This window comes from Limulus polyphemus, unplaced genomic scaffold, assembly GCF_000517525.1.
Source record: "Limulus polyphemus unplaced genomic scaffold, Limulus_polyphemus-2.1.2 Scaffold3143, whole genome shotgun sequence".
NCBI lineage: Eukaryota > Metazoa > Arthropoda > Merostomata > Xiphosura > Limulidae > Limulus > Limulus polyphemus.
The window spans coordinates 117,748-138,984 of NW_013668753.1; the positions used below are offsets into that span (position 1 = coordinate 117,748).

General features: G+C 33.7%; 1 protein-coding gene across 1 annotated transcript in view; it reads right to left on the reverse strand.

The window, feature by feature from the left end:
* The window catches only part of LOC106468745 (nuclear pore complex protein Nup107-like), a 123,516-nt gene extending 103,181 nt beyond the window's left edge, over positions 1-20,335 (reverse strand). The window contains exons 1-3 of the mRNA XM_013929188.2: positions 20,107-20,335; positions 9,735-9,841; positions 6,877-6,972 (exon numbers count right to left, since the gene is read on the reverse strand). Of these exons, the coding sequence (XP_013784642.1) occupies positions 6,877-6,972; positions 9,735-9,841; positions 20,107-20,126 (223 nt within the window). The 5' untranslated portion in view covers positions 20,127-20,335. The remainder of the gene's footprint in view (positions 1-6,876; positions 6,973-9,734; positions 9,842-20,106) is intronic.
* Between the last annotated feature and the right edge of the window lie 902 nt (positions 20,336-21,237).

Sequence of the window (21,237 nt, forward strand, 5' to 3'; positions counted from 1 at the left end):
TGGCAAGCTAGAATCTATGAATAGTGGCCATTGAGATTTGGGGTAGATGATCTGCTGTTTCCAGGAGCCCAAATATCTGTATCATTGGTTTGTATGCAGTTTCATATTCTATTTAAAGATTATATGAAACACATCTAATTCTGATGATCATAGTGTTTGGCTAGTTTCCATTTGCTTGATGTTTTTTTATGAGATGTGGTCACTGTTCCTCAGAAATTTTGTGGGCTTTCAGCTTTTGAAACATTTAAAAATACAACTGATGCATGTTTGTGTAAGACCTCTACAAATATCATAGTCTGAATGATCATTTATTTGCATTTTACATAACATGACTGACTATCAGATGCTTGATTTGCATTGAAGTGAACTGAAAGGGGGACTGACATCATAAGTGGTTTTGCTTGACAGTTAAAATATTATTAGTCCAAATTTTCTATAAACCATTTTGTACACAGCCCTAATACAATGTTTGTGGTGACCACAGATCACATGTAAATAATACTATCCCCGAATAAAAACAAATACAAGAATTCTGTAGACAAAATAAGAGCACACTGACATTGGATATAATGACTTGCAAACTATATGACCACATTCAATACTGGAACACTAAATATAATCAGATGATACCTTTCACACTGAGTAAATTTCTGATGCTGAGTGAGACTATTATTGTAGCTGCTTGAGAACATGTTTTGAATGTTTAGGTTGCAGATTGAATTTCTTAAGATAGTTTATCTGTACCTCCTATTTTTAGATTAGAATAATTGAAAGAATTGTGCACATAGCCAAATAAAAAAGCTTATATACTGCCAAGTTATAAGAGAATGCCTTACAAAATTAATAAGACAGTTGTACATGTAGAAAAACCTTGAATGAAGCAATAAACCATTTTCAATTCATTTTTTATCTACTTTGCCAGTTTTAATATATATATATATATATATCTTTTTTTGTTATTCCTTATGAAAACATTAAAGCAACTTCTGTCTGAATTGACACACCACAATTATACAGGTTATGTTTGTAATATAGAAACAAATTAGTTTCATAATGAGTGATATTCATAGCAACCATATTAAAAAAAAGAAGTTGAACAGATAATGGGAAGCATTATTCCTGATTAGTATATTAGTATAGAATTATGGGGAGAACATGAAACAAATGGTGCTCAACCATGGACAAAGGATGGGACCACTCTGTGTTTGGAATTACAAGTAAAAAAATGGACCCTCTTCCATGAATACTGATCAAAAGGAAGGGTCACACTCAACCAAACTAAATGGCTGATGCCACTCCTACCAAGATCTGGGAAAAAAAAACATCCAGGGTCCCATGTAGGAGGGCCCCCAACTTTGCCCTCTTCTCCAAGAGTGGAGGAAAGTTACACAAACACTCTGGAGGAATAACTTGTCCACCACCCCAGTAACAGTAAAATGGGAGTGGTAAGGACTCCCTAGCTCCACTAGTAGAATATGAGGAGGGATGCACTTTGGGTAGTCCTAAGGAACAAAGCAAACTGACCCCAATTTATTCGATCTACTGTTCAGCAGGGACAAGCAGGATCTCCTTATACTTTACTCACGATAGTCTATGAGTGGCAGTCAAGCATTCTAAAGTAATACCACCCAGTCTGCCTCTAGGTGGTCTTATGGAACACTGCATTTCTACGGAGCTTGTTGCAACCTAGATAAAGTAATTTGTGTTAGTGGTTGCTACTGTAGATTTGGTTTGATAAAAGCACACCTGACTGGGCAACACTTGCCACAGAGCAGGATCCTGTGAAAAAGAGGTAAGAGACCCTGGAAAGGAAAGAAGAGATGAGATTAGTAGTGAAAATAGTCACCCCTCTGTATAATCTAGTGGATAGCTACAGAGGATAGTTGAAAATCCTCAGAGGAAGATACTGCCAGATCATGCATATAATGTGAGATAGATAAAAGTATTGGGGGAGGTCCACATACCAGCCCACAAAACACCCTTCAGCAGGCAATTCAACCGGGCCACTAAGAAAATAGAAATGTGACTTGCAGAAGCCTCTTTGTCTCCAAATAGAAACTAAAAGAAGCAACATGGATTAATTTTTCCCAGGAAATTGAAGGATCCCAATGAATATATAATCATTGTCTAGCACATATAAAGGTACTAGTGTAGGCAACATAACACTTCAAGGTTCTCACTGAAAATAATAAACAATCATGATCAGATCAGGTCATAGAGGTGAGAAATAACAGTCAGATTATCCCCTTCCCTGGCTGCCAGTGTCTTAGGTAAGAGAGACCCTGTCTGGTATAGGAGGATGTAGGTAGAATAATAGAGCATCCTGTACACATGCAGTGCAAACAACTCAGACTGGTGACGTCCGCAGTCCAGCAGCAACAAAGAAAAAACCTTAAGGAAAATATGGTACATAAGACTGAGGGTTCAAATATATGTCAAGAAAGAGCATGTAATACCACCTTAATGTCCCAGTTAGGAAACTGAAATGGTTGTTTCAGACGAAGGACCCAAAATGATTTGGGAAGGCAGAAGAGCACTAGAGATTCAAATAACTTTCATCCCCTTGAGTAACTAAAAGTATACAACAAGAGTCAGGTCAAAAAATGAGTTACAGTTGGCATTTCTGGAGGAAGTGGGTTCAACCTCCTCACAACACACCATTGTCTATGTGTGTGCCATTTCCATTGATAAATGTCCATCATGGGACTATGCAGAGACTGAGGCAGATATATGGCAACCTTAGAAGTTAAACCCCAATGCTGTGCAAAGGACCACATAATTTCCATGCATAAAGCTTAAGATTCAGAATGGCTGGGTGTACGATGTTAGATCATGGCTGCCTCAACAGAGATGACCAAAAAGGAAGTGGAAGAGGTGGGCACTCCTGAAGGTACCACAGAAGCAGAAACCAGGGTTGAGCTGGCCAATCCAGTGCTACCAACAGAACATGACAAAGGGTTGAACAAATCATAACTAATACTCTGGGTAACAAACGAATTGGTGGAAAGTCACAGAGGTGCAATCCCAACCAGTCCTGACTGAATGCATGTGTTGCCAATGCTTGAGGGTGAGGTACCAGAGATCAAAATAACAGTAATTGAGTGTTCCAATGAGTGGCAAACTCATTGATTATCAGTGTCCCAAACAGAGAGCAAATCCAAAAGAAAACCTCACGATGCAGCATCTATTCTCACAAGAGAATCCGGTTAGGTCAAGACAATTGATCTGCCATCAAATTCATTACCCCTAGACATGGCAAGCTAGTAGGACGATATCATGGGAGTGAGCACAATAAAGAAGATCTAAGGTTTGAAAACAAAGAGGCATGAACCGAGTACCCCCTTAATGGGAAATGTAAGACACCACCATAGAATTGTCAGAGTGAAGCACGAAAATTTTTCCCCCAAAAAGCCCAGACCTTGAGACATTGCCCTTTGAACAGAAAGAAATTCTAAAACACTGATGTGTAGGAAAGCCTCATCATCCATCCATAAGCCCTGAATTTCCTGACCATTGAGATAAGCACCCCATCCCTTAAGCAAAGCATCCGTGAAGAGATGGATCTCTGAACAAGGTGCCGGTAGAAGAATACCTATTACAGTACTGTTCTGATCTATGGGTATCAATGGACCGAGGGGATGATGTCAGGTTGCAGGATACTTCAATAGGGGTGGAACTATAACCTCCTGTAGGAGCCAAGAAAATTCAGGAAGCTAATGACGACAATGATGAATGTAAACATGTGATATCAATCCTTGATTCCAAAGACTCTGGAATGCCCACAAAAATCAAGGATTGGAGAAAGTAACTTGCAGAGGGTATTAGCTGGTAAAAAGATACCCTCTAACAACTCATCTCTATCCAATAAATCCCAACAATATACCAACCAAGACACTAGGAAAAGTGCAGAAGCTGACAATCAAACCAAGGAGAATGCTAACAATGGTACCAACTCTTCATCAAAGTGATGTGGTGATCGCTGAGATGATTCCTAAAAACGATCTTAGCACCATAGTTAGTATCGGACGGATCCTAGAAAATTGTGTTCTATTCAAGTTGACCACAAACACCATTCTGGAACCTCATATTTCCAGGAGCAAATCTATTCTCTGAGTGTCTAAATATGCTTCCACCTAATGGTGGTAGGAGAAAGCCTATTGTTCTGACAAACGTGGAAGACAAGGCAGAACTGTCCCTTCATGAAACTGAGCAGTAAACCTCCCTGCATAAACTGCATTAGGGGATGTAGGGAAAACTAAGTACTCGCCCTCAGACATTTCCACCATCAAGAAAGAAGCATCAAAAGCAACTGAGAAAAGACCCAAAATATCATGCACTTCATGTACCAATGGAAAAAAAGGAGCAGGATGTGGTTGATCCAAATTGGCCTCATGAGAAGCTGACAGAGTAAAGGAAGACACTGGAAAAAGCAAATCTAAATTCCTCCAGAATGTGCAGGATCACCCGCTAGTGTAGCCTCAGAGCCCCCCAGAGCAACACCACTGGACCGAATGTACATCTCCATCTCACTATGGATAAGGTCAGCAACCCACCAACCCACCCCACACACACACAATTCATGAGCAACACTAAATAACAGAAGAAGGATAGGAGAGACCTGATTTGCCCCCATGCCTGATACATTAATCCAGGAATGCATGCCAAAAATTGATTTTTTGTTTCTTAGTTTTATAAAAATTAAATAGGTAACACAAAGAACACTCAAATTATCTCCAATGGGCGTACTACAGAGAAACCCATTAGTGAATGCTTTGTTGAGAAAAAGTGAAAATGTGAAAATTTTATCTGAAGGAGGTGCTTATATACAGTACCAAGATAGAAGGTGCATTGACATAGGTGGAGAGTGTCACAAGACACATATCGCCAAGAGCAATTAAGTGGAGAATGAAAGACTGGAGTATGAGAGAAAAAAAACAGACCATTGCTTAGATGGGCACAGGTAAAGAAACCCTAGCAGTTGAGTAACAGCTGTAGTGTGAGAGGAGGTAAGTATGTTTTAGAATTACCATTATAAAGAATGGTAAATTGCTAGCTGGATATAAGATATTCGATTTCATATCTGTGATTCTGGATCTTCAAATTCAGTGCACTTAAAAGGTTGTTACCTGATCTAAGTTATATTTCCATGTGTTTGTGGATGAAGAGAGAAAAATGTTGTTTTTTCCATACAAGTGACCTTGCAGTCACCACACTTAATAATAGACAAACATAAGGAAGCTAGATGGGTAGACAATCCTATACTTTGAATCCTATATTTCTTACTTAAAGTTTGCTACAGGTTAGTTTCACTTGGAGGCCAAAGTGTACAAAAAACATATCAACAGATATGTATTTCCTTGATTAATAGTAAGAATGTCTAACTCACAAACTAACTTACAGTATTCCCTTGCTAGTCATTTTAGTAAGTGAATAGACACAATAAACCTCAATCTTATCCTGAACAATTTTTCTGACACAGAACTCATAAACTCACCAAATGCTCATTGAATTTTTGCATTAACTAATTACTTATATTTATAAATAATGTACCCTTATCTCTCAATTATTACATCATCATAATTGGCAGCTCTCTTTAGCAAAGAACTATATAACTTATATATGAAAATATAATTTAAAACAGTATGACACTTTGTTGTCCTAGATAAGTTGAACAGACCTGAAAGACTTGAGTTAGTAGACATGCTGCTCGATTTATCTTATATCCAACAGGAGTAAAACTGTAAAATTGTTTGAACTGTAATGTGAAAGTTTTCGTTTTATAGAACATTATTGGAAGACTGAAAATCTTGAGTAATCAGTACATGTCGTAAAGGTAAATATTCTACTCTTCAATTCCCAGGTTTTGTATCACTGTAATACTGGATTGTCTATGTATACTGGTCAGTACATATGTGGTGGAAAACTCATGAAACCAAAACTAGATTTGTTTATTGTGCACTCAAGTTCAGAATGTTTGAAAATAATAGATATCTTATAGAAGAAGCTGAATACCTTTAGAGTTATAAGGATAGATCTCATTAATTTGGATACAGATAAGAAACTTTAAGCAAACTGTATGGGTTAAATATTAAACACTTTGACTTATAGGACAGTTTAGTAGTAGAGGAAATATGTATGTACACAATGAGCTCTATTTAACCAAGCTTGGAAATAGTTTTATTGGTGAAGCTCTAAGTTACTCCATTAGAAATACTGTATTAACTCATTCAAAGATTTTATAGTGTGCAAGGTTACAGTATTTACTGACAGAAAATTAAAAGTAATCACACTTGATGTTAAACTCGTGCTAAAAGTCTTTATTAGTTTCAGAGGCTTTAGTGCAGTGAGAAGATTAGAAATAATTGGTATTACTAAGAATTCCAAAGTTTAAAATGATAGAGATGTTCCTTTCAACAGTTTCAAGATAATCTGTAGGGACTGAAAAATGTACAACAGAAGATGGGTATTTCATTTGTGAAAAATGAGGCTTATTAGATTTGATAAAGTATTGAGGTAAAGGTTCTTGAACAAAAAGTGACAAAAATTATCTACAAGTCTTCTTATTAGGTCACTGACAGGAATATAAGCAGAATACTTTTACTGCCAACAAAATCAACTTGATATTTTTGGAAAAGTGCCTGGATAAATTATTCTTCTTATGATGCACAAGAATTTACCTGACACTGTTTTAAACCTTGTTTTCAATCAATTTTAGCAATGTGCTAAAGTATTTTGGCTCATTTTCATATGTTTAAGTTTATTTGTAGTTAAGTAAATTTTTCATTTAGTATGTCAAACATAAGCATCTCTTTCATAATACTCATTATAATTCACTATAATTTTATATCATGTTTTAAATTCATAATGTTTACTTACAACTTCTTTCAGATATGCGAGTTGTGTGTTTCGATGTTCCACTGGTATGAAACAAACTTCCTGGTGTAGTTCCAGCCTCTTCGAGTAATGACAGAGCTAAGGAAGTTATCAGCAGTATTTAAGAAAAGTACAAATTAAATGTATATATATAAAAAGAAAGTTACATAAATATGTATACATTCAACATTGCATATATATTGTAATTTCCAAAGAATTTAATCCTATGTTTATGGGTGACGGTCAAAGTATCCATGTCAGAATCTTTTACAGAGATCTTTGCATCAAAAGAAAATTCATTATTCAAATTCTTATATTTTCTAAGTTTTAATTTCTTCATTTCAAAAGGAAATATTCAAATAAATTCTCTATATCACAATACGTCTTCATTTCAAATTGCCCATTATAGATTTTCTTACTACCTCTATATGAACTTTGTAACTTTCTATCAATCAATATTTCTCTCTGAAATTTTAAATTATATTATTTATAACTAGTAGAAAGCCAAAATTTTAATCTATAAAATGATGTATCATATTACTCTGTTTTCTGTACAGAGAATTGTCTATTTCCACTCTGTTTTGAAATTCTTTCTCAAGGTATTCACATCAACAAGCTAAGCTGAATTTTAAATGGCTCTTACCACATAGTTAGAAAGCTAGAAAAATTATGATAGTTATAGGACATTGTTTGTTTTGTACATGATATTATTCATTGTTAATAGATACATTACTTATTTGAATAAGAATTATTTAGTGTAGTAGTACCATTAGTTTGTTTGTTTTGAATTTCGTGCAAAGCTACACGAGGACTATCTGCGCTAGTCCCCACCCCCCACCCCCCAGAAAGTTGTGGATTTTAGATGTGTTAATGTCAGTCACAACATTCACTGGAACACAAATTCAGGAAATCAAAATGTTTGGTGTAACATTTTTATAGATCAATCAACACAATGAAGAAATTTATGCAAATTATAAATAACAATACAACAAAATGTAAGAACAGATTTTACATCTTATTTTCAACATTAACGGATAATGATATGCAATTACAAATTAGAAACATAATACAATGTAAGAAAATCAGTAAATTTACACTTTAACACTTCAGTAGCCAGAGTAGGTGATGGGTGCTGCCACCCAATTGCTTTCCCTCTCATCAGCAGTTCAAATTTAGTGACAATGTAAGACAGCTTTAGCTTATAATGCTAAAATTGAGTTTCGATACCTGTGGTAGGTGTACCTTAAAAACAAACCGACATAATGGCAATAATTTAATTACTTGGATAGGTGGGATTATCAAAGACAGTAAGAAACACAAACGTTTCATTCATTCATAATTTTCATGGATCATGATGCTAATCGATTAAGCTTAACTAAGTTGAATCAATTGAAAATAATTAAAAATCATAATGGCAATATTTTGATTACTGGATAGTTAGATAAATAAACACTAATTTTTAATTAGCTGATTATTTTCGTAACAATAAATTTAATCATAATTTTGATTAATGGAATTATTTCATCAGACACTAATTAATTTAAGCACTGTTCATAGGTAATCAATTTTAAAAATTAATGAATTTAATCATCCAACTCTAGTGGCAAGTAAAATTAAAAAAAAAATGTGTGTGTGTGTGTGTGTGCATATATATATACACACACACACACACACATGTAGTTAATATCACTGAAAGAAAAATACTTTCTTTTAGCTACCTTCTATTTTCATCATGCACTGTTCTTTCCACCTAAGTTCCATTTAAATACCTAATTTGTACTTTATCAGTATATTTGTAGCTTCTGATGAAGACTCGTGGCCAAAACTTTGTGGTTTGTTTAAAAAATAAAAATTAAAACAGTTTCTATACTGCAGATCATTAAATTTCTAAATATCTGTAACTTATGTTAACCTGTATCTACTTATAATCTCATTAACCACTGTTATGTTTACTACTTTTCTGATTAATATTCAGTGTCACAAAGTAATGTATTTTCATCGACAAAAATTCAGTGGTTTTAGCTGTCTTGTGAAAACTTGAATGGAATAACCCACTGAATGCTATTAATCATAATTTTGGTGTGTGTCACAGGTTTTTACTACAATGCTTATATGTGATATACTTTTATGTACAACAGATTATGATTAAAAAAGTTTATTTATTCTAAGTTATTTTACCTAAATATATGTATCATATTAAACAAAAAGTAGTTTAAAAATGTCTATAAAAAGCTGAAATGTTATCAGTTAATAAGACCAATGATTGATCAATTGGCAAATTACACTAATCACCCAGCTCTAATTGTATTACAATTCCCCATAACTTGAAAATTTTGTTTTGCAACACAATAACAAGCCCTACTCCCAATTTAGTACTTGATTTTAATTATACATACAAAAGTAAATATGATGAAACTGGGAACATACAATATAAATAACATGAATATACAAGATGTCATTAGTAAAAGTCTATATCAAGATTTGATTTTACTGAAGACTGTTCAGTGTGAAGAACAGAAGTGAATAATTCAAAACATATTTAAATAGTTAAAAAATAGTTCCTTTGATCAAGAGTTAATATAATTTAAGAAACATTTATTATATATGATGAAAAAGTATCTTGGATCAAGCCCTATAGTTATTTTTCTATATAAATAACTGTAATTGTACAGTTCATAATTATTTGATAGTCTAAGTTACAAAAAACAAACTAAAACAAATCAACATAATTTATATTTTTTTTACATAAAGAAACAATCTTGGCACAAGAAAAATGTGCACACCATTGATACTTTACCTTCAAAACTCACTTTATTACGTCTTGGATTATTGCAACTTCCAATATTAAAAGCGATACTCACATTTCTGCAAATTCCCAGCTCCTGTACTATTCCTGCTGAACCGACTAGTTGCAGTTTCTCGAACATTTGGTGAAGCAACATTTAGCACTGAAAATGCAAGTGACTCACTGCAAAAACATAAATATAAAACTTTAAAGAATCATAGCTGAATAAGTAATTGTATAATAATTCTTCAGATATGGAACTCAAGTATAATGTACACCAGATCAATTACTTCACAGTACAGTAAACCATACAGTAGGCCCAACTTGCTAAAACCTGTCTGCTGCAGAACAAGAGGTGTCTCTAGTGACTGCTATGTTATATATCTTTCCCCTTGTGAGTAGCAGTCATTTTGTTCATAAAGAAATTGTTTATGGTCTACAGAAATATTGTCATCCAGTCATTTGAACACCTACTCTTGTTATGTTTTGTTTTATCAGTTATAATTGGCAGGAAGTTTGAATTGTTAATCCTGCCAAACAACAGTTTAAATATAATACTTTACATAATTTTTTGTTCCATGTTAAATATCTGACAATTAAAACACCACTTTATTCTATGAAATGTAACATTTTTCTTATTGGTCTTCTTTTTACTGCAGTGGGTTGAGTGAATAAGGTAAAATGATCTTACTGGAAAGGTGTCTCTGTATATGTGCAATTCATTTTTAAGCATCACAATTTGTGAACAATGCCACACAAAACAAGTTAATCCATAATGCTTACCCATCACTCTTTAACATTCCAAACTTGTCATCATGAGTAGAAAGCAGTCCACAAATGTTAAAGCTTTAACATCCATCTCAAATACCACAAATGACTGCAAAGCTGTCTCGTACTGCTGACAACAATGCCCCATTTGATGAATCTGTCAAACTATCTGCTGATTACAGACATTCTCCGACTATGCAACAATTGCAGATGTAACTACATAATCTGAAAAGACAGTGCAGGCATTTGCAGCAGAAACTGATGAAGATACATAATACTCTCCAGGCTTTGACAACCACAAAACAGAGAATGATCATGAATGCTCACAAGCTTCTGTCTGAACCAGTATTGACATATGTTATTATGCAAATCAAGAAAATAGGAATAGTTCAAAGTGGGAGCAAAGTAACAGAATGCTAGCCCTATACTATACTACCAAGGTCCAAAGCTGCATTATTACCCTCACAATCGGTCTTCTATTCAGCTAAAATTTCCTTGTTACATTGTGTACATGGGTTCTTAGTGCAATCAGGCATTACTGAGAATATGTTTAAAGCTCTCCAAGCTAAAGACAGCACTCTTGAAACTGATGATTGTTATTACATTCTTAGGTTTCACAAAATGGCTCTCATGGCAGACTTGACCAACTCAATCAAGCAAGATAACACTGTTGGCATTGAGAATGATGGGAAACATAGGAGATCAATATCTAATACAAGTGCACTATCATTCATGGTTTGTGGTATAAGGAATAAGTAGAAACAAGCTCTGATGTACACATTAACATCAACAAAACTGCAGAGAAATTGAGTAAAAGAAGCAATGATCACTTACATTGACAAGATTATGGAAACTGGTTTGTATGTCTATGCTGTTGTATAAAATCAAGGCATCACATTCAGACAGATGTTTAAGAGAACTGGGCATGACCTGTAAAAAGCCATATTTGTGCCTTCATAACAAATGCATTTTAGTGCTTCCTGATTCATTTCACCTTACAAAAACATTTGAAACTTGTTGCAGAAGTACACATGTCATTTGGGAAGACACTGCAGTTTTTTATTTACCTTCAAAATGTTACAGGTTTTGACTTGCTCTTCTTCTACACCACAAACATGACATAATCCCTCAGCTTTTTCATAAATTAAAACGAAACTCTCAGCACAAGTGAGTCGCTCTGTAGCTGCAGGTATCAAAACTTGTGCAGAAAATAGCATAATGGCAGCTAAAGCTATTTGGACTGCTAAGTTTTGTGCAAAATATGAATCATCTATTTGACACGTTCAAGTATGTACATGCTTTGAATGCAAAAATCATGTTATCCAAAGTTTCTAACTGAAACTATTACATGGCTGCAAGGTTTCACCATTGTCAATAACAAAGGCATTAACATTACCAGAACATTACATTATATTACTGGCTAGCAGCAACAAATTACAGCTCTTCAACTTTTATGGCAAGAACTCTGTGTTACAGGGTTTAAGTTTTTGAAAACAAAGCAGATCAATCAGGATAAACTGGAGAATTTCTTTGGTGTGACTTGCATGCAGAGGTACCTCTGACCATCCATCTGCTTTGCAGTTTCAGAAGCTATTTATGCAAGTATGCTTGAACAGTACACTAAAGCCTGCAATGACACCAAACTGTAAGTAAGTTGTAGGTCAGCTAATGCTAAAATTGCCACAGTTGTGTCAAAGGTGCAGTCAACACTTCAACAATGAATTAATTTTTTTCTTCAGCAAAGACCATTAACCTGTATTTGTCTAAAGTTGCAATCAATGAGTTTTCATACAAGTTATCTGTTGGTCTTCCATTCTTGCAGAGAACAACATTCTAGAGAAAAATGGACTTTTATACATTTGCAGTTATTTGCTGAGTAAACTGTTAGAACAACATCCACAATGCAGTGTATGTGAAAAGTTGATTGAAAATGAAAATTAATCAATAGACAACACAATGATTTTCATGTCATTTAAGGCATACAAAGGGCAAATATTAACTTTCACGATCTGTGTATCCCAACTGAAGAATTATTTGTGTACATAAAGAAATGTGAGATATACTTCTCACATCACTTTCACTTAGAAATGCAACAAGCGCATTTGACAAAAAAAGAATAAAATATAAATTAATACTTGATGCTATCAGTACTTGACGAAACCCCATAATTACAGTACTAAAGAAAACAAAAACAATATGTTTCACAAATATTTCATTTACTACAACCATGGTTTTGCCAGTAAAGGCTAGTTCATTCTGTACCTGATAATGCCCTTACTGACAAAACCATGGTTTGTTTTTGTTTGCTTGAATGCTGTAATGAAATATAAAATTCAAGAAAGTGTAACTGCACCAGAGATTTGTTCACACCAAATTACTGATTTTGTTTTGGACTTGTTTGTGAGGACAATAATGTATTACATATTAAGGTACTTAAATGACAAGGATTTACTTGATATGAAAAGAAAAAACCAACTAAATTTATGTACACAAAACATTTCCATTGCTTTTACATACTTGCAAATATTTCTTTGTTTCATATTATAAGTGTAACAATCTATGGATGTATTCTATATTTGTTCAGCCTTGAAATAAGTGCTCTATCTATTAAAATCAATTCACCATATCTTGATTTTGTTTTAGATTTGAATGTGAGGATAAAAAAATTAATATGCCTTAAAATACTGCTTAAATGACAAGCAGTAGAACATGCTTAGCATGAACAGAAAAACAAGTAAAATTATACAAACAATAGCAGTTAATAACACCTTGAAATCCATTATGCACCTTTATATACTGGGTCATACAGGACAGGCTCATCACTAGAGGTGCCTCCATTATGGCAAGCCCATACTTTAGCATGTGTTGGGCCTACTGTACAGTTTACTGTATAATGTTGTAGAGAAATGTAGAACAAGTGACAAGCATTATATTTGATAAACATGGTTTACAAAAAAAAAAAAACATAAAGATTTTATTGATACAAGTTTTTGAACCTATTTTGGTACAATTATTAAATTTGAGTAAGATTACACCACTGATAGCTAAACAGCAATTGCAAAAATTAAAAACCCTTTGTACACCAATTGTTATAGCTTGTTCTCAAAAATGGGTCTAACTAGTGCCATAATGTAGAAGAATCATAATAATGTCAAACTTTTAATACATATTTACAAGAATTATCATTTTTACTTATATCAAAGTTATAATTTTTCTATACTGAAAATGTATTCACTCACAAGATTAGTTATTCCCCTTCACTGCTACCCTCTATATGTGAATTTTATTTGTTATGCATGCCGCAAGCCTTTCACACACCTCCTATCAGAATCAAATGATTCTAATGTGTCTCTCATGCAAATCATCATGTGTCACTTCTTCACCAATAGGAGAATAGTATACTCATGTGACTCCTTCTATGCACCTCTACTGAATATCAGTTCGAAATTTGGCAGACCACGGAAGTACCACAAGTAATACGGTACTTCCCTTTGCACTTCTTGTGTCTGCCTCTACTAAATAATATACCCTGAACTGTGACTAGACTTAAAAGATTCCAGCACTTCCTGTGCATGATTACCAAGAACTTTAACTGTTTAACTTCAAAAACTTTCACATGATTAAAATGTTAAACTAATATATTGTACTTGTTCAACAACTCCTATAGGAGGTGAAGCACTCCTTTGGCTTCTTAGCCCTAGCCGTATATGGTTGACAAAGCTGTCCCTTTCTTCTTTTCTTTTTTGTAACCCATAGCCTGACTGCTCTAACTGGATCATAATTTAATAACTGAATATTACTCATTTGAATATTCAAAAGACTGTCTAGAGTTTCTGCTTTCAATGAACATCTGTATTTGTTTTTTATTCCATTTTGGGCACTGAAACTCCTTTCACACTCAACACTTGTAACAGCTATACATAGAGCTATTGTACACAGCTTTGCAAACTCAGGCATCACTTCTTTAGGTGGTTGTATAACCTTCTGGCATAGACTCTGAGTAGATAAATGTTTCAATGAGCCTAAAAATCATACCTTTTAACATGAGCCACTCTTGCTTGAGCTTTTCTTAGTCTAAGAGTTTGCTGACTTGTTTTTGTTCTTTTCTTTATTCATCCTCCCCCTGGAGACTACCATGAACAACATTTACTGTTTGGTCAGTTCCATATAACAGTGCAAGAGTCTCAAGTGCTTCTTCACTTTTACCGCCACTGGTTCCAGCAAGAGGCTAGTCTTTAAAAATCTCAGTTTTATTTTTGAATCTGTGTTTTATATTCTTTTTTTAGACTTGATATATATACATACTTCTTTTTCAGGTCTGAAAATTCATTTTCAATGTTTTCAGAATACCTTTTAAGTTTTCTCCCTTCATAACAACACTAGTTTTTCCTTCTTCTCTAAGTTCTATGCAGTCTCTCATGCTCTTTACAGCATTTCCATCTCCTGATTCTAGAAAATCTAACTTAGCTGTTGTTGCTTCCACCAATGGCTGTATTTCACTAAATAACAAATTTTGTTTTTGTAATTGCTCACTAACCATTGCAAGAACATCATAAATACCTAGCATAAATGACACTAGCATCACTGTTTTATATTCTGAAAAGTATTTGTGCAAACCATGGGCAGTAGCATTTTTCTCTTCTCCAAAGTTTGAAAGGGTAACCAGGTCTGAGTTTAAGCCAAAGTCATCTTATGCTATGTGGCTCGTTTATTGTAAGTTCAGGCTCACCTAACAGTTTTTGAATACTGTTGAGTTTTCAAGTATGGTTGAAATAATATAAAAAGTTAAAATTATCTCTAAATATCTTGAGAATGTCCAACTTTTTAAATGAATCTGTCACAGCTAAGTTTAGGTGATGGGCAATACAATGGGTTTGTACTGCAAGGGGGGGGGGAGTACTTTGATTTAATTTGCACACCAACACCTGTCTTTTTACCTGTCATTCTTGATGCACCATCTGTTGCTAGAGAAACAATCTTAGCTGGGTCAGTCCGAGGTTAGTGAGGCACTTTATCAGGCAACTGATAATGGTGTGAACTTTTCCATCCTCAGTGGCTACATTTGTTAAGAACTTTACCATTCTTCACATACCTTATACATACTGATAAATGTTTCTATATTGGACTGAAGGATTTCTTCTATAGGTGACCTCTAAATAACTATTTATACATGGCTGTATATCATTTACTGTTACATGGCTTAAATTCTTATATTTGATATTTGCTCCATTCAAATTCTGTAACTCAAGTAAACTTTATTAGATGGCAACTCCTCCTTTGACACATAAAATATTGTACGAAACAATTTACTGTCATCATCTGATACAGAGATTGAATTATCTTCCTTGCCAACATCACTGTCATACATTTTACTCTTGTTCACAGATTCCTTCAATAAACCTTTCTCGGCCTGCTGGTGTTCTGAAGACAGCCCATGCCTCTCAGTACTGTTCTTCTGAATATTAGGTGATCCCTCATTCACCCATATGATTCTCACCTTTCTTTCTATGCAAATGCTGCACTTCAGTTTCTTATCTACCCCTTCACCAACCACCACCACCCATGAAAATTTTTTCTTCCAAGACTGAATTGTCTTTTCAGAAATGGTCCTAGAGTGTTTCTTTGCTGTTTGATTGCCAAGTTCAGTGCAAGCAATGATGAGATCATCTATGATTTCGTGAACAATCTATGCACTGACTTCAGTTTTACCAAGTTGAGTGAAATATTTGAACAGTGAGCTCATATTTGTCACGTAATTCTTCTTATATCATCCTGATCGCACACTAAACTGTCAATGATACGACATTTTTGTCATCCATGTATCATGAGTGCTTGATAAAGTCAATAAAAATCAATAAGCTTTTGCTGACTCGGACTGCATCAGACTGACTGGTTCCACTAAAATTGAAGCAGCGTGTCATATTTACTTGGATAGCTGGAGACCAGTCGTACGTGCTCAATTAGTGTACATAAATTTACGGCAGATAAAAACAGTGAATCCGTACCAGCTGATTTTCAAAGCATTTTCGTAAGCCTGGATCTGATTTTTTTAAATAAGTTTTTTGAGGAAAAATACATATGAATACACAGTACACATCCTTATCTAGTGCTCTGCTTTAGGAATTCAACAAGATTTGTCTGTTTCAAAATGGGCAACTGAATTAACAGGAGATAATGATCAATTGTGGAAAATGTTTTTAAATACTCAAGATAAACTTGTTCTTTATATATAAAAAAAGAGATGGCTGCTAGTAAAAGACCAGGTTGGGTATAAAAGATAAGATTAAAAATGTATTATAAACTAAAGTTTAAACTGACTGCTATAATGGGAAACAGAGTATTATAAAAGATAAAGAATTGGTCAAACAGGACATCAGAAAATCACAAATAGTTTATAAAAATTGTTAGCTAATAAATGTAAAAATTAACAGTATGGATTTCTTTCAATACATTAAGGATAAGCAAATTGTTAGAATTGGAGTAGGGCCTTTCAAGTAGATAAGGGAAAGCTCATTTCTGATGATTACAGGATAGCTTGATTATTAAATTCTACTTTTTTCTTAAATTTTTAATAATGAATAGATTTAAGCACAATTCCTATTCTGAACAGTTGCTAGGTGGAAACAACCTCTAACAAAATGATAACATTACTCCTGAGCTTGTGAATAAAAAACTGGGAAGTTCAAAGAATTAAAAGGCTCCTGGACTATGCATTTCCCCAAAGTTTCTACTATTTTTGTAAGTCCTTGAATAGTGAGGAGGTGCCAGGAAATTGAAAGGTGACTAATGTTATTGCTCTTTTTGAGAGAGGTGATAAAAATTATACTGGTAATTACAGCTCTTACATCAGTATGGGAAACGTTTTTGGAAGTCTTATACAAGACACTCTGTAAAATCATTTACAAAGTTACAAATTTTGTTGGATAGTCAATATAGTTCTACTCGGGAAAAATCTTGTCTTACTAACTTACTAATCTTTTAACACTCTTTAGAGGTTACTGCATGCATATACAAGTGTAAAGAACTGAATTTGGTATATCTGGATTTTCAGAAATAATTTGATAAGGCACTACATAGAAGGCTTGTTAAACAAATAATATCTATTGGTGTTGGAGCTAAGTTTGCTCAGTGAAAAGAAAAGGGGCTGCATGAAAGAAATCATGGGGCTATATTATAAATGTAGTTTATTCAAACATGATTATGAAAACAAATGAGATATCTCTGTGTTCAATGTTAGGACCACTGCTCTTTTTTGACTTACACCAGTGATGTAGATGAAAGAATGGACAAAAAACTGCTTATGTATGCTGACATTATTAAGGTTTCAGGTATTACTAACTCTAAGGAGAATGCTATTGCTTTACAAAAGGATTTAGATCATATGATGAATTGGACAAGTAAACTGCAGATGGCTTTTAATTACAAGAAATGCAAGGTAATGCATTTGGGTTATCATAATTTGACATGAAAATATGATTTTCATGGGAATAACCTTAACAGTGTTTTGGAAGAAAAACATCTTGGTGTTCTGTTTAATCAGTCTCTTAAGCCACCCAAGTAACGTGCTGTTCCTAGTGATATGTCAAATAAGATTTTACATTCTATATATATATATAGTAATAGGGGGTTTCGGTGATTTTTAAATAATGAAAATAAAATATTTCACACACCATTGGATTCCACAGATACAAATTAGTAGATTTACACTGCAAGTTCAATTATTTATTCCATATTTAATGAAAAACAATTAAAAATTGTACCTGTAAATCAACCTTGCACTCCTCGCTACCTTCCCCTTGGAACAATGTTAACAAAATGTTAGTGACTTATCACTTTACCTGGTAACAAGGCAGTGTATTTTGGTAACACTACATTCCAACATTTGCCTGCTATTCAATATTGCTTTCATTACGTGGAATGGACTTGTTTCAATTTTAGGATATTATATTGATGATAATTATATTAATTCTTAAAGCACAGGTGAAAAACTATTTTCAAGATTGTGTTGTCCTTACTCAACTAAAATTGTTTGCATAATTATTCACAAATATGCATGGAATGTGTTAATGTTATAGTCTTTATTCGGTTTTGTGAGGCACTTCATTTCCATTTAATACAGATATTGATTGCCTAACTTTCAAAGTTAGAGTTGTGATTTCTAATTATTGAACACACACACACACACACACATATATATATATATATGTCACACTCTTATTTAATATATAAATGAGACTGCCATTGTTCATACCATTTTCATCATAGACAATTGCAGCAAACATTCTTTTGCTGTAACCACACCCAATGATATGATGTAGAGCAAACTGCTGTCAGGACAACACAGTCTGCTTACGACTGATAATATGACATAAAGCAACAAGTTGCCAGGGTAACATATAGGATGGTTACAATCCCCATTCATAACTTTCTGATATGCTGTCGGTTCGATTTGGGCAGACATATCTATTTATCAGTTTACGCATTATGTAGTCTGCAACACCAAGTATATTGTATACTCTTGTTTCTATTGATTCAATAGCTAAATAGAATTTTAAACGGTTTTAAAGTTTTATATGTACATTTTCAAATAGTAAATACTTTTTGATCTAATGAAACCAGCCAGATCAAAGTAGAGCATGACAAGAGTTAACGTTTGATGTATCACTGGTACTTATTGGTCAAGCCAATTCGAATTGATAGGTTGGTTTTGGTTTTAACTTTCGCTCACTGACAAATGGTGGATGACAGCTTTAGTGATAATCGTGATAGTTTTTTAAGCTGATTTCAAACTAGTGGGTGTACGGTTCCTTGAAATAAATCATGCCAATTCAGCGTGTATTAGTAATGTAGATGTTTTCCATTTGTTGTTCGGTGTAAAATCATTCATATTTAATTTATGTGAACTTTATATATTCACATCTGCAATTTTGCATTTACACACTTCTGTAGCCAGGAACTATAATTCTTTGGGTCTCCCTAATAGTAATGAAAATGAGTACTAGAGTTATACCTGGGATGAAAAATTTTATACAACTCACAAGGACAAGATCACTGAAATTGTTATCTCTTTATAATAAAAACAAAAAAAAGTTAGAATGGATCTAATTGAGGTATTTAAGATTGTTATTGTTAATTCAATTGATGATAGTGTAAACACATCTTTTTTTCTTTTTTGTACTTAATAGTGAGAATGATAATGACGGGACAAGAGGGCACAAAAATACATTTTTGGCAGGGGTATGATTAAGATTCATCTTCAGCTAAAATGGTTTTACTTTTAGTTTTATATCAGTGGCTGGCTTCTAAAATGAGTTGCCTTCCAATGTGGTGGATTCAGTAAATTTAAGGGAAGGCTTGATAAATATTAAAAAGTAAATGAAACGGGTTAGCTTCGAGTTTGTTTTTATTTTTAATTTAGTTCAGTGGATTGAACTACCTCAATAGACTAACAGTAACACTGCGGCCCCTTGGTTTCCTTAAATGGTAAGTTAAACTGTTAAACTACTAACAAGCACTACTACTTCAAGCATTTTCTATACAAAACTATGTACAACTAGTACTAGTACTGAGTAGTAGTACAAGTTGACTTGAAAATGAAAGTTGAAGTTACATCAACATGACATTGACAGTAAGTGATTAACAGGAGTAAGTTGAGTAACAACTAACATTGACTGGCATACCTTTTGTTGGTCATATTCATACTATTATTATTATTACTAACTTCAAGATTTAGAATTCAAAATGGAGAGCAATCTTGTACATTCTTCATTTAAATAACCATGTTTACTCTAGTTTCAACACACACAAATCAAGCCGCAATGATATTACACTTAAAATTTATAATATTAGGCTTAAATCTGCCGCTTCCTACACCAAGAACAAGTTTGTATATATTATAGCACGACTGCACGAGAGTAACATTTACGAGACCCGCCGTAGAAAGAGGGAAATAATTCATCACTAACAAGGGGGCATTTAATATAATATTACTTCTGAGATATATTATTTATGTTATGTCTCTCGATGTGACAGCATTAAGTTTACTAACTTACAACGCTTAAATTCCACAGTGGACACAGCAAATAGCCCAATGTGGTTTTGCTCTGAAAAAAAAACAAACAATTTATATTATATTGATCCACACGCTAAATATAAATTATTATGCTAATATCAGAGCTGTACAAAGTATATATGTTTGCATCATTAGAAAATTATGTAATTTTACATATCAAGAAGGACAGTGTAGTTGAAATGATCATAGAAAGTACTTTTTACGAACAAGTTAATAGTGGGGAGAAAGTGATAAAGATTGATAGAAAGTTGGCAACCAAAGATTTATAAGCATAATGTGTATAAACCGTTGTTTGCCAACTATTATTATATTAGCATAATATGCTTCCATACTCAGTTAACAAAGGATGTTGAAAACGTTTCCAAAAATCAACATATAGAAGCCACGGAATTTTGAAAGGTTTGTATTTATGACAGGAAGTAATTTAAAGATGATTTGTTTGTTTTGTTGAAATCTATATTATTAATGTTTTAATGTTGTTAATTAAAGATATCTGGGAGTCGTTGGTAATGTAATTATACAGAGACTTGGTGAAATCTATAGAATTGTTGCGTCATCGAGTCACATGACTACTGTGACGCAACGTTTCTAGAACTATCATGTACTTTGGCGAATGCTCTAGTGTTTGCTAGATAGGGTAGGCGGATATATATAAGAGGGGAAAACGTGACGCGGGAGATTATTGTAATGTGTGTGTAGACAGTGAGTAATTGAACTGCAGTCACAGGGTATTGTTGAA